The sequence below is a fragment of the Aspergillus flavus genome, chromosome 6, assembly GCF_009017415.1.
Source record: "Aspergillus flavus chromosome 6, complete sequence".
NCBI classification, from domain to species: Eukaryota; Fungi; Ascomycota; class Eurotiomycetes; order Eurotiales; family Aspergillaceae; genus Aspergillus; species Aspergillus flavus.
This window is the reverse complement of record NC_092410.1, coordinates 2,198,537-2,212,020: the sequence shown is the minus strand read 5'-3', so window position 1 is coordinate 2,212,020 and position 13,484 is coordinate 2,198,537. Positions and strand designations below refer to the sequence as shown.

General features: G+C 17.3%; 1 protein-coding gene across 1 annotated transcript; it reads right to left on the bottom strand.

Moving 5' to 3' along the window:
* Positions 1-67: 67 nt before the first annotated feature.
* Positions 68-2,038, bottom strand: F9C07_2205094 (uncharacterized protein; the record flags this gene model as incomplete). Its single annotated transcript, XM_041293876.2, has 5 exons — positions 68-1,425; positions 1,492-1,639; positions 1,688-1,804; positions 1,872-1,982; positions 2,030-2,038. The coding sequence occupies 5 exons, from the start codon at positions 2,036-2,038 to the stop codon at positions 68-70; spliced, it is 1,743 nt and encodes a 580-aa protein (XP_041149108.2).
* Between the last annotated feature and the right edge of the window lie 11,446 nt (positions 2,039-13,484).

The following is a 13,484-nucleotide window of genomic DNA, read 5'->3' as shown; positions in this document are numbered from 1 at the left end:
GTTTGCAAGCAAAGTTAAGAGGCCGAGGAGAAAGATAGCCAGAATACAGTAAGTTGGCGGATAAGTATTACGTTTGAAGCACTGGGCCCTCCCAGTTTGATGCTTCTTCTACATGGAACCCAAACACAAGGCGATAAAGGTCGCGTAGCCAGGTTAACTTTCCTCGTTGCATCAATTCTTTGACAGCCCTTGATACATCCACTGCGCTCGCTTGAGCCTGTGGGCCAGCATTTTGGAAAGCTGGGTCAAATCCAACGAATTTTTTGTAACTTTCAAGAAGTGACATTTGCCAGGGTAACGAGCCGAATGCATCCGATGGAAGAGATTTAACAAAGGATGATAGACTCTGTGGTCCGTTGCGTTGGTAACCGCTATTCGCAGCGGCCTTCGTCACTAAGATCCTGAGACTTGATAGATTTGGATCATTAGTCGGAATCGTGACGGTGTTGGTCGAAGATGTCTGTCCAGAAGAGTGGGTTTTCGTCGAGATAATAGACGAATTGGACGACAAGTTCATATTGGAGTTGTGCGCTGGGGATACCTGACCTAAAACGAAAATGTTTGGAACTGGCCTTTCGTCGGGAGAAATAGCAGTTGCGTCTTCAAAGATAGTTGTTGGCGTTTCAGGATGTCGATGTGGTTCAGACAACTCGCCTCTGAGGCTGTGCCTGAGTTGGCTAGTCTGCTGCTCAGCCTGATTAAATATCGCTTGGCTCGGCCGCGGCGTTCCACGATCAGAATCGCGAAGGCTCCGTTGCGTCCATCCCTCACGAAATATGTCGCAAAGTTCCCAGCAAGCCTGAACAGCAGAACCGAGTAATACCTCGCTCAAACGACCTCCCCCTTTTTGACTCTGGCGTATGCTGAACAACATCTCCGCTAGTGACCAGCATGCGCTTAACAAAGAGTCCATTTCTGTCACCAGAGCTCTTTGCTTCATGAGACGATGACACAATGTGATATAAAAATCTAATGTCCTCTCCCTAAAGGCGTCGGGCAAGTCTCGATCGTGCATGTTATATAGATGATTGTTGAGTTCAAAACTGACGCGAAGAACAGAATCCGTTGGTTCATTTTCGTGAACGCGACTCTCAAACAGTGTTTGACAAAAGTTTCGGCAGAGATCAAGTGTAGAGTTGATCTGATGTGCGTAGTTTTCATTCTCGCAAATGTAAAGTACCTGGCACAGCCGCCAGCATGATTTCCAGGCCTCTTCTTGCATGTCAGCCCCGAGATTGGACCGCTGCCGGTGAATATAGCTCAAACGGGCTAAAGTATTGCAAAGGGACCAACATTCAGCCAAGGCGATCTTCAATGTGTCCAGTTCGGCTTCTCCATCGGAGAAGTGCTCTATCGTCAAGTTGAAGGTGCCTGTCTCACGCATTCGCCAGCTGGCCTTCTCGGGACCAGTCCCTTCTGGTATATCTACTGTGATTTTAGTGATGATCTAGCGATCGTTGCCCCATAAGTCAGGGTGGACGGCTACCTTACCCTCAAGATTACCCGAGTGTGCTTTTTTGTCAATCTCATCAAAGTCTCGCATTGTCTGCGCTCGAGGAGTCGCTCGCTCAGACCAGTCTTTCGTGGGCTCAATCGCAGTAGCCAACGGTGGCGGTGACAATGGATTGTTAGAAAATTTCTAACAGGTTTAGTTTACTCAATGGTGGCGTTAAAGGTAATTGAGTACCTTTTCTGTTCCTTCGGAAATAGTTGGGGGCGCAGGGTGTCTTTCCGTCTCGGAATTGGAGAAAGCACCTGGTCGAGATGTAGTTATCCCACCAGAAGACTGTTGCGTATATATGATCTACGATGGGTACGTTTTAGCAAGGCACTTTGCACGGGTGTCAAACGTATCAGCAAGGAATACCCACGAAGTCATTGAAGCCAGGAGGTGCATGTATAACAGATTTTGGGGGCTCATCATTATCATCCTCTTCCGAGCTTCCTTCAACGTTCCCATAACTTGAATTTGCTATTCGTATCTGTTATGGAGCTCATGTTAATCTGCTATTCTAAATGTCTGTATTACTTGAGACATTTTTCGGTAGTCCCTCTATACGTACTCCAATTTTGTCAGGCCGCGGCGAATAAGTAATTGTAGGCGCGACTGCCAGCCCAGTTTCATTATCATCCGTGTTTTGAGTTTCAGTTCTTCGTGTCCCAACGGGCATAGATGACAACGGAAGGGAATGGGGGTTGCTCGTTAACCTATTGTTTGATTTAGAGAGATAGTTATTGGTAGACCTGCACTAGTTAGGCCGAGAGCAAGCAATATATCAGACCTCACTTACATCCTGATAGAGCTGGCTCCGAAAGCCAATAAATAATACGCGCCGGGATTTAAAAGCCAGAAGCTGGTACAGAAGCAGGTATCAAATTATTGCTGCCCCCAGAGTTGAATAATTGATAAGATAACACCCCATACCGTGGGCGGGAGTCTCAAGATACGAAGATGTTGACTAGATGGAGGTATGATATTCGTATTCGCAAAGGTTGTACCGGCCCTAGGTACTGGTTGCAAAGGCATTTGCCTATCATTGAAATGAGGGGAAAGCCCCACGCGCTATTTCAGGGTGGCTAATTACCTATCAGCCATATTATACAGCTATCACGAATTCAGCTAGGGGTGCGCGCTGCGAGGGGGTTAGGGTGGGGCGGAGAAGGCAGCTCCTAGGGGGTTAGAAAGAATTCTGCCGCTTTACTTGACTTTTTGATGGGGTGCGCGCTCCGGGGGGGCCAGGATTTAGTAACTAGGGGTCAGGGTGGGGCGGAAAAGGCAGCTCCTAGAGAATTAAAAAAGATTCTATTGTTTTATATAATTTTTTAATTTTTAATTTTTTAAAGCTTTATTTTACTAATTAAAAAAAATTAGAAAATTTTCTTTTTAACTTTTTTAAAATCTTTTCAAAGTTTTATAATATATAATATTATAATTATAGCTATAATATACTAGATAATTCTAAATAGTCTTAAGCCTTCTAGTACTATATTCTTAAAATCTATTAATTAACTATGCTCTATAGATCTATTAGCTATAGATAATAGTATGTTGGTAGAGCGCTTATAATTTCTTAAATTTTATAATATTTTAAATATTTTATAAAAAAAGAATTATACATACAAATAAATATATATATACATTTTTCAAAAAAAAATCAAATTTTCTAATTATATTATAAAAAAAAAATAAAATATACTTTATATTGATAAAACTAAATATTATTAAAAAATAATTATAATTTTAATATATATATAAAATATATTAATTTTTAAAATTTATAATATATTATAAATATTTTATATAATTATTTATAAAAATTATAGTATTATTATATAAATTATTTAAAAAATATTTATAATTTTATTAATTTTAATAATAATTAATATATAAAAATCTTTTTATATTAAAATTAATATTTTAAAATAAATTATAAAAATAATTTAATTATTAATAAATATAAATAAAAAATTATATTTAATAATATTTAATAGTAAAAAATTAAATTTTATAAAATAAAATTATTTAATATAAAAGAAAATTATTTATAATTAAAAAAATAATTCAAATATAAAAATACTATATTAAGAATAATATTATTATTATAATAATAATAGATTATAATAGTTTATAATATTTAAATATTATAAAAATATATTTAAAATATCTAATTTAATAAATTAAAAAATTCTAGAAATATAATTTAAAGATCTAATATTATATAAAAAAAATTATAATATTTAATATATTAAATAAAAAATTTACTTTAATTAAGATTTTTTATCAATGTTATAAAATATTTATAAAAGATTTTTGACATATAAAAAAGATTAATAAAAATAAATAATAATAAATAATAATTGAATATTTAAAAAATATTTTATTATTAAATAAATAATAATTAATAAAATTAATTTAATAATATAATAATAAATTTTTATTTTTAAATATTAAAAATAAATATAGTTCAAAATTATTTTTATATTAAAAAAAATAATAATTTTTTATTTTAAATTAATTAAATATAATAAATCAATATATAATTTGTATATATAATTTAAATATTTAAATTATTTAAAATTATTAAAATTACATATAAAAATTAATAACTTTTAATAATAAAAATTATATAAAATATAGTATATAATTATTTAAATTGTTAAATATTATAAAATTTTAAAAAAAGTTTTAAATATAAATAGCTATAATATTAAATTAAAAAAATATTAAATTATTTTAAAAATAAAGTATTTATTTTATTAATTAATTAATAATAATTTCTTATAATAATTAATAGATTATTATAATAATAAATTATAATATTAAATAAATAGTAATAAAAATAGTAATAAAAATTATTAATAAAAAGATTGTATATTTTTTAAATAAAAAAATTATTACCATTTATAAAATAATAAAAAAATTACTATTAAATAATAAATTAAATCTATGATTTCTAATAATATATTATTATATAGAAATAAGTAAAATATAATATTAGATAATAATATTATACTATTTTTATATAAATAAAAAAAATAGAAAATCTAAATCAAAAATTTTAAATAAAATATTTAAAATATATATTTAATACTTTATAATATAAAAAATAAATCTATTTTATTTATCATATATAATCTATTTAAGACTATAAAAAAATAAAAAAAAAATAATTTAAAAAATAGATTTTAATTTATAATATATATGAAAAGATTAATAAATAAATATTTGTTAATATATATAATGAAATAATAAAAGATATAAAATAATAAAATTTTATTATATAATTTAAAAAAAAATAATTAAATATTAATTTATAATAAAGATTTTTAAAAAATATAAAATAAATAATTTCAATTTTATAAAATTATTAAAATATATATATTAAATATTTATATATTAAAAAAATTAAAAGATTATATTTTATATAATTTTATTGATAAACAATATTTAATAATTATTTATATAAATAATTTATAAAAATTATATATATCAATATTATTAAATTAATGTTTTAAAAATAAAATTAATTATTATAAAATTAATAAAAATATATTAAATTATTATATTATTACTTTATTAAAAGTAATTAAAAAGAAATTATATTTAAATTTTTATTAAAATTATTTAAAAATAATAATTATATTCTTTAATATTAAAATTAATGATATGTTTTAAAAAAAATTTTAAATAATTAAATAAATTAATTTTTAAAAATAAGATAATTTATAATAAATATAAATAAATATAAAATTAAAATTATTTTTATTGATAAGCTTTTACTAAATATTTATTAAATAGAATAGATTATAATTTATCTTTTATAATATTAATAAATATAAATAGATTTTATTTAATTTATTAAAATTATTAGTAGTGTTTTTAATATATTTAAATAGATTATTTATAATTTTTATAATTTTTTAATTTAATAATAAACTTTATAAATAAATAATTTTAATCTATATAAATTCTAATAGTAGAAAATATAGCTTTTTAAAATCTATATATTATATATAAAATTATTTAATATTATAAAATATATATTTTAAAAATCTTCCAATGTTAATAAAAATATATTATTAAATAATTCTTTAATATAGTATTTATAGAGTCTTTATAAATTATTTATACTATTTTATTATTCTATATTTAAAATTAAATTATTTATTTATTAGAGAAGAATTAAAAAATATTAAAATATTAAAGAGATAATAAAAACTATAGTAACGGTAAAAATAATTTCTAAAAAAATAAAAAAAAGATTTAAAAATTAAAAATAGAAAATTATTAAAATCTTTATAAAAGAGTTAAAATAATATATTCTAAATTATTAAAATTAGTTAAAATATATCTCTACTAAATTAAAAAATATTTATTTTTTTTTAAAAAAAAACGTTTTAATAAAATAAAAAATAAAGAAAAAAGTATAGATAAATATATATAAAATTAATAAATATATATTAATTTTATTTTATTATAAAAATATATATTATAGACCCTTATCTAGTATATCTTATTAAAGGCGGATATATAAAGTAGAATAATAATAAAATAATAATAATTAATTTTTAAATAGAAGATATCTAATAAATTATTTATTTAGTAGTTATTTAAAAAAAATTATAGATACTAATATTAGTTACTATAATAAAATTATATATATTATAATAATAATATAATTAAATATATTAATAATATAAAAAGCTTATAGTAATAATAAAATATAGTATATTATTAATATAAGAAATTATAGTAATAATATAGTAAATAAGAATATATAAAAATATTTATTTATATATTTAATTTAGTTCTTTATAATTAATTTATTTAATTACTATAAAAATTATCTTTAATAGTAAGACTAGTCTTAACTTATTTATATTCTTTTAACTATTAGATATATATATTTAATAGATCTAGCTCTTTAGACTTAAGTCTAGTATTAATAGTAGTCTTGTATTAACTGTATTCCTATAATAATAGTAGTCTTGTGTCGACTATATCTCTATAATAATAGTAGTTTAGTATTGACGGAAGACTTATAGTAACTCCTATCTTACTAGAACCACAACCCGACAATAACAAAGATCAAAGAGCGACTTCAGATTAGTAATCCTTAAAACATAGTCCGCTAACTAGTCCCAGACTTGACAATAAAGCCCCGGGTGTAACAATATATTAATAGTTTTTTAAAAAATAAAATTATTTAAAAAGAATATTTATAAAGTTTTATTAAATTAATTAAATCTATTTTATTTTTTAAAAGATTTTTATAGATCTATAAATAGTATTTTTATAAAATAGAACTAAATTTATTATATTATCTATATTTTAAAAATAATTTAAAAAAATACATATAATTATAGAAAATATTATAATTTATAAAAATAAAAAATTTTATAATATTATTTTAAAAATATTCTATTAATATTTTGATTATTTAGAATTATTATAAAATAATATATAAAATCTTTATAAATTTATTATTAAATATTTTAAAATTTAAATATAAATTAAAATAATTTATTTTTTTTAAAAAAAATAATTATAATAATAGTTATTTTAAATAATTATATTTTATATAAATAAGCTATTAATAGATTATTAATTTATATAATATATAAATATATTTATATTAAAATTATATAGAGAATTCTAATTTTTAAATAATTTATTCTATTATATTAAATAAAAAAATTATTATATAATTTTAAATAATCTTTATTTTTTTAGTATTATATTTTTAAAGTCTATTAATTAACTATACTCTATAGATCTATTATATATAGATAATAGTATACCAATAGAGCGCTTATAATTTAATAATAATTATATTATAGACTATATTTATATTATATAATTAATATTTATTTAATATATATATATTAAATTTATGAAATAATACTATATAATATCTTTTTTAGTTATATTTATAAAACTAAATATACACAATATATTTTTTATATAAAATATTTATATTTTATAGTTTTATAATCTTTAAGTATAGAAGAAAAACTAATTTTTTATTAAATTTTAAATTTATTAATTTTTACTAGCTAAAGCTAATTTTCTTATTAAATATTATAGAACCTATCTAGCAGCTAGAAGAATCTATCTTTCAGCCTATTTAGGGCCGCTAGACAGAATCCCCTACTAATATTTAATTTATCTTTAGTGAAGAATACTATTCTTTTTGTAATTTATTTTTTATTATTATAACTTCTAGTTGTTTTTATTTATTAATAAATATCTATTTTATTAATTTAGCTAACTATTTTTTTAATATTAGATTATTACTATAACTATATTCTTTATAAATTATTTTTTTATAATATTCTAATTATACTATTTAATTCTTTTATTATTGATATATGTATTAATAAAAATATAGATACTATATTTAATATATAGCTTTTTTAAATAATAGTAATTATTTAAATAAAGTATCTATTATTTTTAATCTATTATTAAATTACAATCTTTAAGCTATAAGATTTTTAATATTATAATATATTTATTTTTAATATATTATTTTATAACTATAGTAACAGATACTATTTTAATTAAATTTAACTAATTTTTAATTTTTAGCTATTTAATTTAAATAAAGATTTAATATTTTCTTTAATATTTTTTAATTTTTATATTTCCTTAATTTTTTAATAATATAAAATTATTTATTATATTTAAATCTATTATTATTTATATAAGCGCTCTACTAATATACTACTATCTATTAATAGTAGATCTATAGAGTATAGTTAGCTAATAGACTTTAGAAATATAGTATTAGAAGACTTAAGATTATTTAAAAATATATAATAATTTTTTTATCTAGTATAATAGAATAAATTATTTAAAAATTAAAATTCTCTATATAATTCTAATATAAATATATTTATATATTATATAAGCTAGCAATTCTTTAGTAGTTTATTTATATAGAATTTAATTATTTAGAATAATTACTATTATAATTATTCTCTTTTTAAAAAAATAAACTATTTTAATTTATATTTAAATTCTAAGATATTTAATATTTTATTTTAATAGATTATATAATATAAAAATATACTTTATTTAAAATATTTAATAATAAAATTATAAAGATCTAATATATTATTTTATAATAATCTTAAATAATTAAAATATTAATATAATATTTTTAAAATAACATTATAGAATTTTTTATTTCTATAAATTATAATATTTTTTATAATTATATTTATTTTTTTAAATTATTTTAAAAATATAAATAGTATAATAAATTTAGCTTTTTTTTATAGAAATACTATTAAAATTTTAAATTAATAATATTTTTATTATTTTAAAAATAATTAAGAATAATACTATTTATAAAGCTATAAAAACTTTTTAAAAAATAAAATAAATCTAGTTAATTCTATAGAATTCTATAAATATTTTTTTTAAATATTTTTATATAAAAAAATTAATATATTTATTAATTCTTTATATTTTTATTTATATTTTTTTTATTTTCTATTTTATTAATTTTCTTTTATAAAGATAAATATTTTTTATTTAATAAAGATATATTTTAATTAGTTTTAATAATTTAAAATATATTATTTTAGTTTTTTTATAAAAATTTTAATAATCTTTTATTTTTAATTTTTAAAAAATTTTTTTTTATTTTTTTAGAAATTATTTTTATTATTACTATAATTTTTATTATTTTTTTAGTATTTTTTAGTTTTTTTTAATAAATAAATAATCTAATTTTTTGTATAATATAATAAAATAATATTAATAATTTATAAATACTTTATAAATATTATACTAAGTTATTATTTATTATTATTTTTATTAATATTAAAAATTTTTAAAATATATATTTTAAAATACTAGATAGCTCTATATATAATATATATATTTTAAAAAATTATATTCTATACTATTAGAATTTATATAAACTAAGATTATTTATTTATAAATTCTATTATTAAATTAAAAGATTATAAAAATTATAAATAATTTAATTAAGTATATTAAAAAAACTATTAATTATTTTAATAAATTAAATAAAATCTATTTATATCTAGTAATATTATAAAATATAAATTATAATCTATTCTATTTAATATATATTTAATAAAATTTAATAATATAAAGTCTTTTTTTAAAAATAATTTAATGGACTAGAAAAGTTTATAGTAATTTATTTATTTAATTTCTATTTATTTATTTAAAGCTTATTAGTAAATACTCTATATTATATTTTTAAATTATTTTTTATTTTTTTTAATTTAATAAAATTATTTTTATTTTTTTATATAAATATTTTTATTAATAGTATAGATATAATAGCTTAGAATATTTTTATTAAATTTTAAAATTCTATAAATAAAAAAAAGAATAATACTATTATATTTTTTAAAAATATATTAAAATTTTATAAAAAAAAATATAATTTTTTTTATAATTAATAGAATATTTTTAATATTTTATTAATTTTTTAATAAATTATAATAGCTTTAGTAATACCTTTAATTTTTTTTAATTTTTATAAATTTTTATAACTTAGCTATTTTTTTTATTTAATAAAATATTATAGCTTTTAATAATATATTTAATAAATAAATATTTTTTTTATTTTCTATTTTTTTTTATTATTAATAATAATCAATTAGATTTCTCTAGTTTTTATTTCTATATACTAGTAATATAATTTTATTAATAATATATAAAAAATAAAATAGATATAATTATATATTTTTAATAATTTTTATAATTATAAAAGACTTATTATATTTTAAATCTAATTTTTTATTTAATTATTATAATTTAATATTTTTTATTAATAATAAAATTTTTTATTTTATATATAGTTATATAACTTTATAATATTTATTATATTTTTTTATTTACTATTCTATTGTTTTTTTAGATTTTTTTTAATTTATTCTAAATATTAACTAAATTTTTAACTATAGTTTTATTAATGTATTTAATATTATTAGTCTAGTAATTTTAAATCTAGAAATTACTAGATCTATACTTTACTAAACTATAAAAAATAAATATTCTATAAATATAATTTAATATTATTATAAATAAATTTTATAATAGTTAATTAATGTATCTAATTATTCTATTAATAATTTATATATATTTATAGATATATTTTAATTATTTAATTTTGTAGATAAATAAAGAATACAAGTTCCTTATTCAAAGATAAAATTCTTAAATTCTTAATGATTCTATAGATAAAGAAAGGCTTTTCATACTAGTATAAATTATATAATTATAGATAAAGTATCAGGGTGCGGCTTCGACAGGCAGGCTAATCAGAACTAGTACACGGGCAGGCTATAGATCAGGCTATATATAGATAAATAGATAAGATATAGTTTAGAAAGATATAATAGAATTAGAATTAAATAAATAGATATATAATTAGAAACTATATAATACATAGTTAAAGCTAATAAAATAGTAATTTAAAATTATATTATAATATTATCTTTTTTTTATAGCTAAGCTTTATCAAGACTAAAACTTAATTTATAGAAGTAATATTAATAAAAGTATATAATAATCTAATAAATATATTCTAGATATTTAATAGATTTTCTAATAAATTAATTATAATTAATTTATCTAACTATATATTTTAAATATAAATCTTTATAGTATTTATATTTTTAATAAAAATTAATAATATTTTTAATTAACTATTCTTTAAATCTATTAACTTTAATAAATAAAGATAGATTCTAGTTTTAATTAAAAAAATTATTAGCTATAGATCTAAATAGATTAATATAAAAAATAAAATATATTTATATACTAGTTAATAGATCTAGATAATAAATATATAGATTAATAATTTTAAAAATTTAAAAAAAATCTAAAGATTTCTAGTTTAATTTTTTTTAATGTTGTATAATTCTAAAATTTTAAATATTAAATTAAATCTTTTAATCTATAATATAATAATATATAAAATAATAGTAATAATTAGTTTATTTTTAATAATAGATTTAAACTAAAATTATTTAAATTTAAATAAATTTTATAATATTTTATATTTTTTAAATAAAAATTTGTTACACCCGGGTATTCGTCCAAGGACTCTGCGACCAGTTAGCTATCTTAGTTAGATATAACTTACTGTTACGCCCGGGGCTTTATTATTAAATCTAAGACTAGTTAGTAGACCACATTCCAAGGGTTATTAATCTAAAGTTATTAATTTCTATTGTTGCTAGATTACGGTCTTAAAAAAAATAAAAGTTACTATAGATTACTATTAGTCTAAAATTATTCTTAATACTAGATTACTATTATTATAGAAGTATAGTTAATATAAAATTATTATTAATATTAGACTACTATTATTATAGAGATATAGTTAATATAAGACTACTATTAATATTAAATCTAAATCTAAAGAGCTAGATTTATTAAATATATATATTTAATAGTTAAAAGAGTATAAATAAATTAAGACTAGTCTTAGTATTAAAAATAACTCTATAATAATAATATAGATTAATTATAAAGAATTAGATTAAATATATAAAAAAATATCTCTATATATTCTTTTCTATTATATTATTAATATATTAGATTATATTACTATTATAATATATATAACTTTTGTTATAATAGCTAATATCAATATTTATAGTTCTTTTTAAATAATTACTAGATAAATAATTTATTAAATATTTTCTATCTAGAAAAAGACTATTATTATTCTATTTTATATATTTACTTTTAATATAGTATACTAAATAAAAATCTATAATATTATTCTTTTTTTTTAAATTTTTATTCTTAAAAGTATAAAGTTGTAGTCTTGCCTAGATAAAAGATATTTATTTTTAATTTTCTTTTATCTATATTTTAATAATATTTTTTAATTTTATTTATAAATCTAAGCTTTATTAGTAAATTAAAGATAAGAGTTTTAAAATAATATTTTCTTATAAATATTATATTTATTTTTATAATTTCTATATTAAATCTAAAAGTTCTAATTATTATAGTAAGTGTATAAAAATAAATAATACTTTTTATAGAATATTTAAATCTTTTTTTTAATATTAAATAGATATAACTTATAAAAGTCTAAAATACTATTTAAAAAAAAGATTATTTTATTAAAGTTTTTTTATTTATAAAAATAAAAATAGTTATTATAAAAATATATAAATAATTTTATTATATATAATATTAAGAAAATTAAAGAATTTAAGAAATTTAAATATTAAAAATAAAAAAAAATAAAATATAGAAAAGTTACACTTTTAAAAAACTATATTTTTTATTTTAAAACTAGTATATTTTTAAATAGTAATATATAATTAGCTATAGTTTTTAGATTAGATTCTAGTTTATTTTAGCTAATAGATAATTTTTTTTAAAATAAATTTTAATTTTTTTACTAATAATACTATTAAACTAGTTAATAATAATCTATTAAATTTTTAATAAATTTCTATAAATTTTTTAAAATATTATATTTTTTTATTGAACTAAATAGTATAGTTTTCTATTAACTTATTTATATTTTAGTATTTTTTAATTTTATATTCTATTTTTTCTTTATTAAATTTAATATTTTTAATAATTTTAATATAAATAGTATAGATTTTAATAATAAGAGTTAAATATAAAATATATTTTTTTTATTAAATTTAGTAATTTTAATTAATAATTAATAATATTAATTTATTTTTTAATTTTAAATAATCTAATTTTTAATAATTAAATTTTAAATTTAATGACTTTATTTTAATATGTCTATAAAATAAAAATATTTTTTTTTAAAAAAGTAGATTATTTTATAGTATTAATTATAGTATATTACTATATAATAATTAAAAAATTTAATATTTAAAAATAATTTATTATATAAATTTTTTAATTGTTTAACTATTTTAATAGTATTTTTTATAATAAAATATTTATTTTTTAGTTTTTTTATAATTTTAATATAATATCTATAATT